Source organism: Bacillus rossius, chromosome 2 (genome assembly GCF_032445375.1).
Source record: "Bacillus rossius redtenbacheri isolate Brsri chromosome 2, Brsri_v3, whole genome shotgun sequence".
Lineage (NCBI taxonomy): Eukaryota > Metazoa > Arthropoda > Insecta > Phasmatodea > Bacillidae > Bacillus > Bacillus rossius.
In genome coordinates, this window is record NC_086331.1 from 124579322 (window position 1) to 124596959 (window position 17638).

The window sequence follows — 17638 nt, forward strand, 5'->3', positions numbered from 1 at the left end:
CAAAGAATGTACACAACTCCTCGAATGTAAAGTTTTTTTGTCCTACCACACAAGTCAGATGAGATCTTCAGACTTTGACTGTGGCTTCTTACAGCCACCCAAAACGTAAAACAGTTGGTAGATCAAAATGCCATGTGATTACGAGGAGGCTTGTGGCATTCACGAAGGCATTCTGATGGGATGACAAGAGCAGTTGCTGTTCAAGTTCCAAGAAGCATTTTCCAGCACTCTGAAAATGAGTGTAAAAGTCATCTTTAACATCGGAATGGCAGTCTTGACGATAAACGGATCGTTTGAAAGCATCCAAAAAGACCCCAGTTGAAAAGTTAGGCATGAATTTGATTTTTATCGCCTTAGAGGTGCAATAAACGAAGGATACGCATATGCTTTGACGTGAACTTCGATTACCAGACACAGGGACATTTAATGATCCGCCATGGTCCCCTTTGACCTTTAAAACTGGAATAAAATGTGTACTCTAATTATTGCTTGTCTGTCACACTAAGTCCAAAATTTCTCACGAAGACTACCTTGCTTTGTTTGTACTTAAGGGCGAAGGTTGACATCGTGATAATTGGTTATTAGCAATAACACTAAGGAATGTACTTTTATTTTAACAACACAACATGATGCTTGTGCACAAAGATAATGTTAGCATTAGACAGCCTTCCTCCAACCTGAGGACTAAGAGTGACCGTTTTTATCTCCTCCCTCCCCTCTCCTTCTGGTCATCATGTTCGCCTGGGAAGAAAACTCAAGAGTCGTATTAGCGAGCTATATATATGACGAGAAAACACTATCTGGGCTATGTTTATTAGAGATAGCTCGCTCCTTGCACTTTACACCATGAGAGACAGAGTCTTCCATTTCTACCGGGAGTTACATAAGAATAGATAAACAATGGTAATAGTTCGTAGTATCTTGGCTAACAGTTCATAAGGTCACTGATGGTAATATGGCCATGTTAAGCTTTGTTTAATTTTATTTTATCTAGTTTTCGGGAAATCCCCAAAAGTGTTTGATGGACATAATATCTAGGGTTTTTCTTGTCAAAAACCATTAACAAAACATTTTTTAATACATGTCATTATAAAATAACTGCAAAATAATAAATACATGTATTTGGGCCATATTAAAAGCATGTGATGTTAATATGGCCAATGATTTATAGGAAGCTGAAAATTAAGATTTATTAGCACAAATCATAAATAAATTGTATTTCTGATGAATATTTACTAATATTTACTTATACATACATAAGAATAAACAGCAAATATATTTTTTAAAACATATAAAAATACAGTTTTATTATTTTTTGATAATGAAAGTCTGATTGTAGATAAAATATGATATTAACAAGTAACATATTGGTCTCTTTCAAAATATTTACACTATAATAAACATTTCGGGCAAATAAAAAACTCTTTGTCATCTTTGGTGAGGCCAACACATTCTTCATGGACATATATTTCACAAACTCCGCACAGTCTCATATCCTTCACTTCATCATTGCAACAAATTGCACAGTACCAACTCTCAGACTTCTTTGAAGCAGTTATCTGGCGAACAGACTTTGTATTATATTTTTTGCTGTTTCCACTGTTCTTGCTGCTATCTAACTTTACATCCTTGTTATCTTCAAATAAAGATTTATTCAGTACAACACCCCTGTTGTTTATAGCAGGTTTCATAACCCGTGTGGTTTTCCGTTTTTTCTTTGGTGTAGGTAGCATTTCTCCAATGGAACCACGCCTGGACAGATTTGCAGTACTTTCGGGAATATGCAAACTATCAGAGTAATCTGAAGAACTTGAAGGTTGTGCCAAGTCTCCTGTGATATCTGAATCAGATGATGAACTGGTGCTGTGTCTAGAACCAAGCTGGCTAACATTTGTCTGTAGACCAGACGGACCTGCCAATGAATGGTCGTCATTGGAATTATGTTGTTCCTGCAACGCATAAGCGGTTACAGTTTCGTCTGCCATTTTTGTGTTAGGTGGTGGAAGCTCAGTAGCTATGCTGGGTGCAAAGGCCTCTTCTGGAATCACGAACGGATTGAAGGGGAAAATGCCAGTAGCCTTAAATCCACTTTTCATGTTTGCTTGTGTCATGGACTTTTCCCATGTTGGTGTAAAAACATCAGCAAAGTTCAATTTAGAAATGTCTTGCTGTTCTTTGTGCATATTAAAATAAAGGAGTGTGTGCTGATCCCAAAAAATCTCAAAACTTCGGAAACAACCTTTGTCTAAAGGCTGTAACTCATGAGTCGTGTTTGACGGAAGACAGTACAAAATAATTTCATTCTGTTCTGCAACTTCACATATGCTGTAGTCTAAATGTGACTTAGCCCCATCAAAAATCAGAAGACAAGGCCCACTTGGCTTGAACCTAGAGAAGTGATTCAGGAAGGACACAAAAGATTCGGTTGTCATGCTACCTTTTCGAGTCATTATTGTTGTTGAACCTGTAGGTAAATTTTTTTCCCAAGCTGGATTTTTTCTTAATCCAGGGAATAGGATCATTGGGGGAATGACATTTCCAGTAGCATTACCACAGGCTACAACAGTAACACTCTCGCCACGTTCCTTTGCAACAATGTGGACGCGCTTTGACCCCTTTTTCGCCAAAACCTCTGGATCTTTGTGCAGTTGTAACCTACAACCCTTCTCATCCATGTTGAATATTTTTTCAGGGAAGTTTAAAAACTTGTTCTCAGCAAGGACATTCTGTAATTTTTCAAAATGGTCTCCAACTATGAATTTGTTAAGCTTTTGAGCTCGGGCAGGATTTAGCCTTTGAGCTTTTCGTTTGCTAATTTCAGGATTTCTGGCCAAAAAGTTATTCAACCAGTAGCGACCTGCAGTTTCTTTAGTGAACCGGTGAGTTATCCCATTTTCACGGCAGTATTTAAAAACATTTAACTTGAGCATCTTTGATGTGAGTGGATAACCAACATTTGCTAGACGAATTATTCTCCTGCTAAGTTCCCTCTCTTCCTCAGTTTTGAGTGTGGCCTTACAACCCAATTTTGATTTAACATCTTGGTTATTGGAAAGATAACGGCGAAGGGTTCGCCTAGGCACGACATACCTTTTACTTGCTGCATTAACAGATAGGTTGCCAAGTCTTACAGCATCTACTGCCTTGCTGAGTCCATCTTGTGTCCAACTACCCCGCTTCTTTTGTGGATTGAAGGGATTCATTTCTGAAACAAAAAACAAAGAATTAACATTAGTTACAATTTAATTATAAGTTATTATTTTTGGCGCTATAATTAATGTATCGGGATTTTTTTATGTAATTTAATTAATTTTTATATAGAATTATTGAAAATATAATATCCAGTATGCTCTTTCAATAAATATTTTCCTGCAAAAAAAGTTTCATGATATTTTCACTTCATTACATTTTTACATATTATTCTTAAAAATATATTTTCCATTGTGCACTTTAATAAATATTTTCCCGCAAAAATGCACCAGACAAAAACAATTTAAATATACCCAGTGATGGCATCTAAGGAGTTTTTTTAAGTTGTCATTTTAGGTAGGTATCCTGTGTGAGGTACACATTTTTCTGTAATTTTTATTACTTGTCTCTGTAAAGGTATATATTAATTACAGTTATAAATAAACTCGTAATAAATAATAAAATCACATACACTAATAACAATTTACCTACGAGGGGCCATACAGTATGTATAAACCATTTCATTCACAAAATGTTGCTAATATGGCCAACTGCAGCTAATATGGCCACATGGTTGGCCATATTAACAACCTGGGTGACATTTCAAAAAGTCGATTATAGTTTTTAAATGGTTGAAGGTAATAAATCTTTTTAAAATACATTTAAATAAGTATAGAAATCTACGCACTGAGACATCAAATTTCTGACAATATCTAGTAGTACACTATTAAAATAAAATATAAACTTACCGGAGTAAAATAAGAAGAGTTCTCTGCTCGCAGCAAAAACCCATGAAAATGGCGTCTCCCAGGTGGTGTGCGTGCTGCCCGGACTCGGAAACTCTGTGAGCTCTCGACAATGGTGTTCCGAAGAACATGCCAGCACATTCTATCGGTATCCGCGCGAACTAAGTCAATGGCAGCCAAATGGCCATATTACCAACATGGCCATATTACCATCAGGGACCTTACATTTTTAGAGCGCTTCAATCATCTCACGATCCCAATAATTATAAATAAAGTAAGTGGCAAAAGTTTTTTAACTGTGAAAAACTTTACACCTACAATAAGAAGTAAAATGATATGAGACATTTATAATGGTTTACTTCTTTTAATTTCGCATTAAAGTAATATTTAAAAAAAAACTGGAGGCGCCGGGTATCGATCCCGGTACCTCTCACATGCTAAGCGAGCGCTCTACCATCTTAGCTACGCCCCCTGAGTTATCTGCGATTCGTTCAATGTGGGCTCTTATTAGGATACACTTTCTCTACCGGTCAAACTGGGTGGCGTGGTCTAACGAGGAAGCCTGAGATTCACTAATCCCCGATCAGTGACGAACATATCCGAAATTTTCCGCTCACTTGGGCAACTTCGTGGTTGGAATATAGCGAACACTTTTTTTTGAGCGAATTCACACATTTTCAGTATTTGAAATTTCGCTGACCGAACATAACGTACCTTTAATTTTAGTTACCATCACCTAAATGAGCGAAAACCTCTCCTCACGGGGGAAACACAGCTAATTTTTTTGCAATAATTTTATTTATGTAACAGGTCTGACCAACCACTTACTTTTGCTACGATGTTTTAACTTTCAGCTATGCATGTCCCTAATCATGGAAACACCATAGTATTTGCCTGGAAGTATTTCCAGGAAGCCACAGCCGCACTGGGGTTACAACTCTGGAATGCGAGTCCAGTATGTTACAACTGCGCCACTACACTCAAGTTTATAGGTATGCTTAAAAGTTCCATTTAGGACCAGCAGATCACTACCAATAAAAAAAATTATTTTATCTTAACGAGATCATGCATTTGGTTTTAGTTATCGTCTGCCTGCAAATAAATATGTGTATGTATGTTTTTTTTTAATTTTATTCTTTTTTCCCTTCTACTTAAAAAATAAAATAAATAATCCTTAACAGTGCAAATAAACTATAATAAAAAAAATTGGTTGTCTGAAAGTCGGTTTACGGACGATAGTTTAACGCGACGTCATAATAAAACATTGATGAAATGATTGCATACTTTTATGAATAAAATTGAATCATTTTTATTTTAACAATAAAAGAATAAATACTTGAAATTATACTAGTAATCAGATTTTTGAAATGCAATTAACCTTTATTGCTGAAATTGTTCTTGTAATAAGCAATGAAAACCACATTTACTTTTCACTTCACTTTATAAACAGTCGACGAAACAGTTCACGTGTAGATGACTTGTAATTAATTTTAAAAACTGGCGTTTAGCTATAAAGTTTAAATATAATTATGAACAAGTTTTCATATAAATAAACAGTAATCAAATATCTATCATCAATTATATGAATCACCATAATTTTTTAGTCAATTGTAACATAACCTATTATTACTGCACTCGCCGACAGATGCTACTTTTTTTAATAATAAAAGAACAAATACTTGAAATTATACTAGTAATCAGATTTTTAAAATGCAAGAATAATTAACCTTTATTGCCGAAGTTGTTGTTGTAATAAGCAATGAAAACCACATTAACTTTTCACTTCACTTTATAAACAGTCGACGAAACAGTTCACGTGTAGATGTAAGTTGTGTGCTGCCGCTGACTTTCGTCTCCTCGGACGCATAGGCCAATCGAGTGGAAGAGAGATAGATGCGGCGCAAGCGTACAATGAGCGTAACGGGACACAGCGTAACGGAACAATGTGTGTAACGGGACACTTTTTCGTGCGTACAGCCGGCGTTCATCGATTTATTAGATGTTGTCACATCAAAAATAACGAATTGAACGTTTTTTAATTCTAACATAACTTAAAAGTATACATTTGACATACTATATTTCGTTATTCTAATATTATGGTTCAATCAAGTTCAATAAATAAAAATATATATATTTCCATGCTTTCTGTTTGCGCACATATGCCAAATTGACAGTGAATCTCTTGATAAACAAATTCTTGAGGCAGGAGTGAATCCCAATATACTTCTTTCATCCACTGATACTGCATTAGGTGTTTATCAATTTGGATTACTGGTGTAATACCACTACTACTACTACTGCAGACACTACACCTACTGTAGACACAGGAACAACAAACGTGTGTAAACTAGGAGCTTAAAGATTTTCTGCTGGCAACCACTATAGTAAGGTAAGTCCATTACTTGCAAACTTCCTCAGGTTGAAGCTATGCACCTAGAAGAGGTTCATTGTTTGTTGATGAAGGCCAAGTCATCATCCACGCAATAGGCGAGGAGTATCGAAAATGCTAGCTGGATACTTTCCCGCATATCTTTAGCCAACTGGTAAAGTGTGTTAATACCAATGAATGGTGCAGCAAATATTCTACAAGTGACAGTTTTCAGGCCTAAATTTTCTATCGGGTTGCTGTGGCTACATACCCTCACAACTTTCTTGTAATTCTGATGTTCTGCATGAACTGTGATGTGTGATGTATATTTGCATTATATTTGTTGTGAACACTACAACATTTAATCTTAATTACATTTATCTATAAATTTTGGAACAGTTAACAATGAGTAATTTAATGAGAGTCCGGTTGATGCATCAAGTGAGACACAAAGATAAGTGGTGAAGTGGTCCATCTTATCACACAATAATGAGTACATTGAATCTGGCCCTATCTGTGAGTGTTATATCGTATACACGAACATTCAAAATGTCACCCCAAAACTGAGCTTTGGGTTCAACAATCTATACAGTATTTTAAGACAGTGAATAACTTGGATACGATTGTTTGCCAGGATATGTCAGGATTCCATGAAACGAAAAGCAAAACTATACATTTCACATAGGAGTCATATGTGATCATGGACAAAAAGCAGTTTATGTTTAGCATCCCCTAGAGATACCTTAGGTTAAGATGAGGAATTTTGTAGTTCCCAGATGCGACAAACCACTTCCTCTAATAGTACCATAGATGCACACAACAATTTGCAGTGTGACATAGTGTAAGACTTACCTGAGTTGATAATACTTTACATGAGAATCCAGTTGAATTCAGTCTCGAAGATCACTGGAATACATGGACTGACCACACCTTGTGGCTTGTGATCACATAAGGAAACAAGTATGCACTAATCAACACATCATATTACCTGGAGAGTTCAACATGGGGTCAGCCAGATGTATATTGGAGTACTAATCAACCCAAGATTAAGGAATAGTGGACATGGACAATAGGCCAACAATACGGTGAACAATAAAGGCCATAAGTTCCAAGTGAGAGGTTTCCTCATTTACCAGCTTGACTGAAAATGTGGTTGCTACCTTGTTGCGACTCACAGGATCATTTCTCAGATCACGAACGGACAAATTGACTCTTCGATGAGAAAGCCCTAGCCATTAAACACAACTATCGGGTATTAATTTCTCGTCACTAACTGAGTCTCACACATGTTTGTTGGCTGGTATTCTGATCTTTGTACAGAATACGTTGACTTAAATGGCACCGAAATCCTCCAAAGAACTGCACTACCTCTCTTAATGTGAAATTAATTCCCTGCCTCCGCTTCAAGACTCCGATGCGTCATCATTATCTTCCTACCACTCCCCAGCCCTTTCCTTTCATGTCATCATCCCCTCCCTTCCTTGCTTTTGGCTTCCCTCCAGGGTTCTTGCGCATGCACTGCGCGATTTAGGTTCTTGTATTTAAGCCTCGGGGAGACCTGCCTCGGCGACCTCCTTCTTCTACGGGTCATTTCATTTGGTTATTAGGGTATTGTTTCGCATCTTAGTGTAGATTTACGTACTTGTACTTAGTACTGGTGCGACGTGAAGGCCCAGCGAGACATGGCACGTAAGTTGGAATTTCTGTCAGTTGATTTGGTGACAGACGTAACGTAAATCTTCAATTATTTTCCCTTATTCTAAATTACTGTTTTAGGACACAACCATTCAAATTCATGTTTTGGATAAACTCTTTTATGATGCGTAAATTGTTGCTGTAATGCACCGTAATATTCCCTTGTGTAGCATGTCATGTCCCAATGAGGAGGATCAAGTTCGCAGGTATGTTTGTCTTTCGCGATTTTGCTGTGGCTTGGAATTAATTTCAAATCGGAGCCAAGTATTTTCTCGCGTTCTGGTTTATAATCCTTGTTGATTCTCTGTGAGAGAACTTAGCCTCATAAATTTTGAAATTTTTGTATGAAGCATGTGCGGGTTGCCATTTGACTGTACCACCTGCCATGTTTGGCCTCGTGAGCTTGCATTGCCTGTTATCTATTTAAATTTTTAGTCGTTTGTAAACTGTCTTTGCCCTGGGACTTAACGTTTTATAATCTTTTTTGTGTAATATTTTGGTATTTTCTTATTATATATTCAGGTGAATAATGCATTTATACTTTGATAATGTTCCTTAGGCGTATGGTAATATTGTAGCTGCAAATTAATGCTTGGTGAATGACATTGTTAAATTGTATGGCGTTTTTAGACGGTCCCCATGAACATGTGTCTGGTTACTTTAATTCTCATTAATGATTGCGTACTTGCTATTATGTAATTTTTTTGATTGTTCTGGTTAAAAAATAGAATTTAATCTGGGCATTTATGATTATCTTCTCGGCTTTTCTGGGTCTGTCTTGATCACTTTATGATCGTTACGTGTTTTTGTTTTGTACCCTTAAAAATTATGTACCTGACATACGTTTGAATTTTTTGATATTTGGTTATAATTATGAATTACAATGTCCGTTGTTAAACACAAGTCAATTCCATAAAATACAGTCGTTTTAAACTGTTCGCAAAATGCAAACACTACATTTCAACCAATGTTCTGGGTGTCCCGCAAATATGGCGCGAACCATCAGCTAAACAAGAAGCGACTTCACACAGGATCCTTATTATAATGTGTGCATGATGGTCTCTCCCCCCCCCCCAACCCAATTTGGCCACAAACAAGGGGTGGGCATTTTTCGCGAAAATATTTCAACGCCTATTAGACTGCAGCAAGGTAAACCAGTATCAGCGGTTTCGTCCTTGTGATTGCGAGAGAAGTCGTTGCCTTATTTTACCGAGACACTCAGGACGTGTTTGCTTCCGCTTGAATTACTGCGATTGGTGTTGTAACACTCGACATGCATCTAAAAGAACCCACCCAATCACGAAACACAGACGATGCTACAAGATTATAACTTTAAACTTGTCTCAGAATCTTTTTGCGACATATGAATGCCCATAGCCATAACTTAGACATGTGGTCGGTTAGGGTTGTGATATGGTGAACACGAACACAAATAAGAAGTCAATTCCCCCACGTCACGATCGTAAGGGTTTTTCACTTAGTAAAACCATATATAGTTCTTTAAATTGTTTACATTGTCAGGGAATTTAAACACAATCCACAGCTAAAGCAGTATATTCAGTGACAATTAACTGACGGGAAATTTTATTCCTGAAGGGCTGTAACAAGTAATGACAAGTGAAGTGAATGAGGAGACAAACGGTTTACTTCAGATACGGTTTTTCAAAGAGCAAGCATGAAATTTGGTGTTATAGACTTTGCTAGCCATTGATGCTGAACTTTCTTCAGAATAAACTTAATTATTTTTCTTAGTTTTTCTTAAACTAATCAAGAGCTTCTCTCGGTTAAAATAATCTTACCTGTTATTACGTCAATCCACTTGCTTTGGATTCCATTTGGAGACTGGTTTGGCGAAATCCACTCCGTTTCACTGGTGTTCGTGTGAATTCCCGTGTTGTCCAAGTGCCGTTGAGCTATTGGAATAAACACATCCATCAACTGACATATAACTATACTTGTATATTACTAGGAGATGAACAATAATCTTCACGCAGTCGTTTGTGACTGACGTTATTGAAACCCTTGCAAGTAAACTGTTAAAGGAAGCATTTTTTTTACAAACATCGCCATTAAAAATATATACATATATTTAATTAATGTTATGGAAAGCAAGCATGGCGTTTTATGACACTGTGTACCAAACAAGCAGCAGTAACGCATTGTATTGAAATTATACTTCATTTTAATTGGTGTGATGTTGTACATATATGTATATTCACAGCATTTAATACTTGAACTTACATACTTCAAGATATAGTCTACTTATAGTTCAGTTAGTTCAATTTTTTTAATCTTTTTACCAAGTGTCAATTATTATTGCTTTTGGTCATGTGAAAAGATAAAATTGCATTATGAGACATATAAACGTTAATTATTACATAGAGTGATCCGAAATATTGTGTTCAATATTGACGTATCATAAAAATAAAACTGTAGAATCTATTAATCTGAAACTTTTTTCAGTCAATAAAGAGTATCTGGAAGTTATTTTTTTCAGGAGACAGCGACTCAGTACACGTTCATTAAGCTACGCTTCAAACATGGAAGTGACACTAAAAACTTGGTTCCAGACTTTTTGCGGTGTGTAGGCAGTGACTGGTGGCCTCATCTGCCACTAAACGATATCGCATGGGGTCGAATCCGGTGATCGAAATGAATGACATATTTACTCAGTTGGATAGTTGCCTTGTTTAAACTGCACGTATGTAGTTTGGATGATTATTATGTTCGTTTGAAAGTTAATGGTAAAATATTATTACAATATAGTTTTTTATTCCCAAATTATTTTTTACACTGATCAGAGACCGAAACAAGCACCATAATTAGTAAATTATCACTCATTGGAAATATATATTCTAAAAATTATTTGTAGACTTTTTTAGAATTTATTTGTGGTTTTTAATACTTATCAAGATGTCAGCTAGTGTGGAGGACAAGATGGCGGACGGTGCAACTGACTATATGGAAACTGAAACTGTGCGCTATAGCGGGAAACAAGCAAAGCATGGTACCATCGACACTAGCACAATTTAGAAAATGACAGAATGCTTTTCAAACTATTATAATTTTTTTTTGGTTTTAGACTTAGACTAATCGAAGTGTCAAATCCCTCTCAATGTGCCGTGTTACAGTATAGGTTATTAAAGTTTAAGGTCCACACCCAGTGGCTTGATATTTAAATTTTTTCTGCAGAATTTAAGCTCCTTTGTGGACTTTTTAAGCTACCAAAATTTTGGGAATTGAAACGGAAATGTTTCCCTCAAAACGGAAATTCTTTCCTTTTGGAATGAGAAAGTTTGTGAAATTTCGAAAGAAAAAAAAACTATTTGAGAAAATTGTGGAAATTTGACGCCAGAAATAAATGATGGTGGAACCCGGTCCCGGTTATTGGCCCCATCCTCATTCCTCAGCCTACAGTCTGTGACAGACTCAACCTTTATTACCCTGCTTGTAGTTTATAATACTTCTGTGTGTCACAGAAACAGATCCAACTTATTGCCGTCCGTCTATTACTAGCCTCGGAGGGCTGGGAGGAGGCCTACTTAGTTTTGGTTCCCTGAACCAAAATTGTTTTTATTGTAATGGAGTCATTTTAAAAAGATTATCATTTAGCCTTAAATGACATACTGCTATTTAGTTTCGTTCGTCATTCACATGAACACTTACTGAGTTTCTACCATTGTGCTCACTTCATGTGACATGTCAGCTATAGTGTTGTCCATTTTGTCGAACTAAGAAATTGCATGTCCATTGTTATAAAAGAAAATACGATAGACTAACAAACTAAAAATACTATATAAGCACATTATGCCTACATCTGAAATGTAATTCCTTCTGTAATAGGTGAAGACATTATTTTGTAAATAATTACATTTATTTTTACCTATATTTAGTTGTTGCAAACAAAGTTGTATAGCAATCATAATAATCTAAATGGAAATTCAAATTCAAAAGATCGCTTAGAACAATAATGTTATCAAAAGTGTATTTAAAATAATTAATTTTATTGTAATTCTACAAATGAAAAGTTCGTTATTTTTACTAAGTATTATAAACAAACTTTTTATATTTCACTTTTTCTTTAATACTGAATATTAGTATGCGAATATTAGTCTTTAAAAAATAATACCATATCCTTAGCAATGTGTCTTTTCTAAGCAGAAGTAGTTGCAAGTTATCAAAAGTAGCCAACACAAGGGTAAGCTTTCGCACTAGATATAACCATGGCATGTGTTAGTAAAATAAGAGAGTAAAGTGATCGTAATAAACATTTTTGACGTGACAACGTCTAATAAATCGATGAACGCAGGCTGCACGCACGAAAAAGGATGACTCATTGTCCCGTTACGCACAATGTCCCGTTACGCACAATGTCCCGTTACGCACAATGTCCCGTTACGATGTGTCCCGTTACGCTCATTGTACGCTTGCGCGGCATCTATCTCTCTTCCACTCGATTGGAACAACCATCGATTTGACTTTTTCGAGGCACATTAAACTTGAAACACTCTCATTCGTTTCCTACTTTTCCTATCATCGTCCTATCCTTAACAGAATAACACAGATTGGAAGAAGTTAAACAGTAAACATGTATTAAAGTTATATTAAAAATAATCTCTTCGTTAAAGTAATAAACATATTTGAATTAATGAGTGCAAATAAAAGTAAATTCATCAATTAAATTGTAGATTTCATTTCACTCCTTCTTTGTATCCATACAAAATAGTGATAATTAAATAAAAATGATTCAATTTTATTCATAAAAGTATGTAATCATTTCATCAATGTTTTGTTATGACGTCACGTTAAACTATCGTCCGTAAACCGACTGTACAGACTAGGGTTGCCAACCGTCCCGTATTCTGTGACTAAAAGAATTATCCCGTACATAGGCAGAATGGGACGTGATATTTCCCGTATATTGTTTAAAGTTCAATTCACAGACCTGCATAAAATTGATAAAGCATTTTCCCGCCTGCGCCGCACCACCCATTATATGTATTGCGACATTGCAAGGCTCCGTTTACTCCGCAGTTCACTGGCCACCAAATAGTTCATGTCGACGCCGACAGGTGGCATCAATCTAATCTAAGGGGGCGGGGAAGGGCTAAGTGGCTTTAGAAATCTCCCCTTCCCCCACTTTTTTCCTGATCACATTTTGCATTGGAGAGAGTTGAAATTAGTTTACCAATGTTCAATCACATATAAGTTGTCTTGAATCTTTACATCTTTATGTATTAAATTCATTACTCAAAAAATTATTAGGCCAATACAAAAAATTTTAATATTTCAATCAGGTGCATAATTTATTTGCAGATACAAAAACTGCTAAAATAGCACCAATTTGCATCTTGAAATGCAAATTTTTCCTGGGGACCCCCCGCTCTATTAGGTGGGGTTCAGTGTCACTGATGGTCAGGGTGAAATAGTTGGTAACCCTAGTACAGACAACCAATTTTTTTTCCATTCTTTCGCAATACCACGGACGTGTGAGATACCGAACGTTGTTGTAAATGGTGACGGCCCCCAGGGAAGGATGGGAGATGCCTGGCACATCCGCCTGTGACTGCCTCGAGATAGCGTCACGAGAAGTGGCGTTGTAGATAGTCTGCAGGCCCAGTTATCACAGCTGCACGAGTCCACTTGCGTTAACCGCTGTTGCAGTCAACAAGAGGGATGCACTTTTATCGTCTGTGGCTTCTTTCATCGACCAAAGCATTTTGACGTGACAACGTCTAATAAATCGATTAACGCCGGCTGCACGCACGAAAAAGTGTCCCGTTACGCACATTTTCCCGTTCGATGTGTCCCGTTACGCTCATTGTACGCTTGCGCCGCATCTATCTCTCTTCCACTCGATTGGAACAACCATCGATTAGATTTTTTCGAGGCACATTAAACTTGAAACACTCCCATTCGTTTCCTACTTTTCTTATCATCGTCCTATCCTTAACAGAATAACACAGATTGGAAGAAGTTAAAAAGCAAACATGTATAAAAGTTATAGTTAAAATAATCTCTTCGTTAAAGTAATAAACACATTTGAATTAATGAGTGCAAATAAAAGTAATTTTATCAATCAAATAATTGTAGATTTCATTTCACTCCTTCTTTTTATCCATACAAAATAGTGATAATTCAATAAAAATGATTCAATTTTATTCATAAAATTATGCAATAATTTCATCAATGTTTTGTTATGACGTTGTCACGTTAAACTATCGTCCGTAAACCGACTTTACAGACAACCAATTTTTTTAAAATGAAATGATTGATTTTGCATAACGTACCAAATACATTACAGAAAATCTTTCTAGCAAGTAACCATTCTATTCTTAAATATTATCGCCGATTTAATGATTTTATTATTTTAATTCATTGAATAAAAACAATATCTGGATAATACATACATTTTTTTTCCCATAAAGAATGTAATTTTTTAGTGTATTTACAACAAAGTCAAACATTTCTGCACAGTTTGAGAGGACTGGCTGCATGAAGTATTTGTTATATCGCACATTTCACAAACAACACAAAAATCGTGGTCCAGTCTTTATTTCCATACAGATATTATCGCACCTCTCAACTGTCTACTAACGAGAAGCAAGCACTCTGTGAAACTATGTCTAAATCATTTGATTGCGACCAGATTGGAGATAATTTAGAAAAACGACGTGTACTTACATGCGTCTTGGAGAAACTTTGCTGCCGCTCGGTAGTGCTTCACCGTGAGAACTACAATATCACCAGCATTACGTAGAATATTCACTGCATCGTCATGACTACACGATGTTATATACTCGCCATTCACTGAAACCAACACAGTAAGAATTATAATGTTTTAAAGCTTTCACAAACTTTTTATAACACTTTATAAGGCTGCCTCTCATTCCTTTTTATTACTTTATTCGCCTACAAGACCCGTGGGATGCTTAATTGCTCGCTATACCATTCAATGTAATGTAAAACATGCTTTATAATAAAAAAAAATTAAACTGGAGCCTAACTGAAAATTATTAAAAAGTATAGCTACCATTTTTTGATGAACCAAGTCACCACTATTTTAATTCAATTTTCTCAGCTAACATTAATTTAACACTGTACAATTTTTATAAATAAAAATGAACAAATATGGCTTCAAACAAAAATATTTTTGTTTTACCTCCAGAGTTATTTTTAGTAGCCCTTTAAAGTTCTGCTTACAATATATAATTATTTATTTTAATTCAGCTTTACCTCTGTCGACAACGAAGTTAAGAGAAGGAAGCATACAACAATGACCAGGGATATTAGAGACGTGAACATACAACACTGTCCAGGGATATTAGAGACGGGAACATACTACACTGACCAGGGATATTAGAGACGTGAACATACTTCACTGACCAGGGATATTAGAGACGGGAACATACTACACTGACCAGGAATATTAGAGACGTGAATATACAACCCTGACCAGGGATATTAGAGACGTGAACATACAACACTGACCAGGGATATTAGAGACGTGAACATACAACACTGTCCAGGGATATTAGAGACGTGAACATACAACACTTACCAGGGATATTAGAGACGTGAACATACAACACTGACCAGGGATATTAGAGACGGGAACATACTACACTGACTAGGGATAACAGAGAAGGGAACATACTACTTTGGCCAGGGATAGGCTATAAGAGACGGGTATATAAGTAGTAGTAAGTATGTTTGATGCAAGGCGGTGGAGGGTGGAGTCAGCTGCCATATTGGATGACCTTGACCTCTGTGACCATATTGAATGACATCGACGACCATCTTGGTTAACCTTGACCCCTGCAGCCAATGCTTGATCGTTTCTTCTGTCCTGTTAGCTGTACGGAACAAAATTGAAAGTGAAAAATAATTGTATCTAGGTAAAGATAACCCCCACCCCTCCCCGAACAAAATCCATCGACAATCTAGTTTTCCACGGAAAAAATAGTTTCTTTCTGCTGTTTTTTTCTAGTGTGCGTCCGCCTCGCTCTGTCTCGTGCATGCAAGGTCGACATTCCATTACCTAGCGGTCTTATTATAACCTTATAGAAACATTAAACTTAATTAATATACAAAATACACCGGAAGCGAGGTGATTCGAACCATGACAAGTCAGACCTTTGGTTTGGAAAACGTTTGCCTTTCCCCACGAGGCCATCGAACCATATATCAGACTAAGAACTAAATAAGAATATTGTCACGTGCACCTAGCCGGTGCCACCGCCATTTCTGTCACGATCCACTTTCAGAGGGGGGAGAGAATCGTAGCTCTTTACATAGAAACAACTCGCTTGGCATCAACTAGTCTTAACTTCATAAAATACTTTACTGTACCTAGGATCATAGGTTCGTCATCCCGTACAGGATGTCTGGTGAGAGCTGAACTAAGGAGATTTTGCAAAATAACATAATACTTAATTAAAATTATTTTATTCTTAAAGTCAAATACTCAACATCATTTTAAAGAACATTTAAATAGCGGGATTACAATTTAAAACAATAATCTCTTTACTTCCTTAACGATTGAACGAACGACCTTACAAGAGAGAGAATGAGAGAACTTCACTAAACACTTCCCTAGTCCTTCCGAATACCTCAAATCATAATTAATACTTAAAATTAAAACAAAGATAAGTCCATACTCACATTTTCCGAAAAGCCTTTCTTGATCGATTACTTTAAAAAAATAACGTAGGGGCCTCTCCTGCCCTTGAAATCCCGAACGAACATTACATTTTAAAAACTATGACGCGTGACCCCTGACGAGGGCCATAGCCTCCGCCCGAAAGCTTGACGACTACATTATGACCTAACTTAAATTAAACGACTCGTGGCCTCTGGCGTCGACCATAGCTTCCGCCCGAAAGCTTGAATTCCTACATCACGAACGAACTAACAACTCGTGACCACAGGTGAGACGCATAGCCTCCGCCTGAGTGAGCCCCGAGTCACCACTCACTTGCGCTTAAATTCGCGCGCCCTGCCGCGCCTACCATAACAAAAGCTCGTTATTGAAGTCAAATTTACTAAACAACTAACTAGAACATCTGGGAAGACTACCCCCCCTCTACCCCGATGTGCAGGCCACACCGCGCGGCTTGTTACGACAGCGCGCCCCAGTAACTGCGGCCCGTGGCTGCGCCAGCGCGCGGCCAAACAAACAAACAAAATTCTGCAAGCCCGCAGCGCGCCGCGCCGGCCCCGTGCCCCAATTACATGGTCACGCCACTTGCGCTGACGAGTGAACAGAGCAGCCAGCCCAGAGTCCCGTCAGTAAAGTCCCTAAATTTGATTTCAACAACCCTGCAAAATTTCAACCCGCGACATAACCCTCCCCTCACAGAGCTCGAGCCCCATCGAGCTACCTCAAAATTACAAATTGTCTTTTTCCATTAAACCATAACTATAAATTCCTCATTTCACAAAAATAATAATTTTCTTAGTTCCTTGCTGTCTGAACATACATCTAGATTCTGCATAAGATTTATTTTAAAACAACAAGTATTCATAAAATTAAATGTAAAACTTTTATCTGGTTTGTTCTCACAGGAACCTTCAGAGGCTCGAGTTCTCAATTCTAAAAAAATTGTTCTGTTAGTGAAGCTCTCTTTACAAATTAAAT

General features: G+C 36.9%; 2 protein-coding genes across 2 annotated transcripts in view; both read right to left on the minus strand.

The window, feature by feature from the left end:
- Window positions 1-17638, minus strand: part of LOC134529764 (gamma-2-syntrophin) — a 73205-nt gene that overhangs the window by 33282 nt on the left and 22285 nt on the right. The window contains exons 4-5 of the mRNA XM_063364178.1: window positions 14683-14808; window positions 9798-9911 (exon numbers count right to left, since the gene is read on the minus strand). Of these exons, the coding sequence (XP_063220248.1) occupies window positions 9798-9911; window positions 14683-14808 (240 nt within the window). The remainder of the gene's footprint in view (window positions 1-9797; window positions 9912-14682; window positions 14809-17638) is intronic.
- On the minus strand, window positions 1252-4150 carry LOC134529763 (tigger transposable element-derived protein 1-like). Its single transcript, XM_063364177.1, has 2 exons — window positions 3939-4150; window positions 1252-3205 (listed from the first exon to the last, which is right to left on the minus strand). Exon 2 carries the CDS (start codon window positions 3201-3203, stop codon window positions 1392-1394), a length of 1812 nt encoding a protein of 603 aa, XP_063220247.1. The 5' UTR covers window positions 3204-3205; window positions 3939-4150; the 3' UTR covers window positions 1252-1391.

Coding starts and splice junctions, on each gene's coding strand:
- LOC134529763 (XM_063364177.1), bottom strand. CDS start 3,203: ATGAATCCCTTCAATCCACAAAAGAAGCGGGGTAGTTGGACACAAGAT.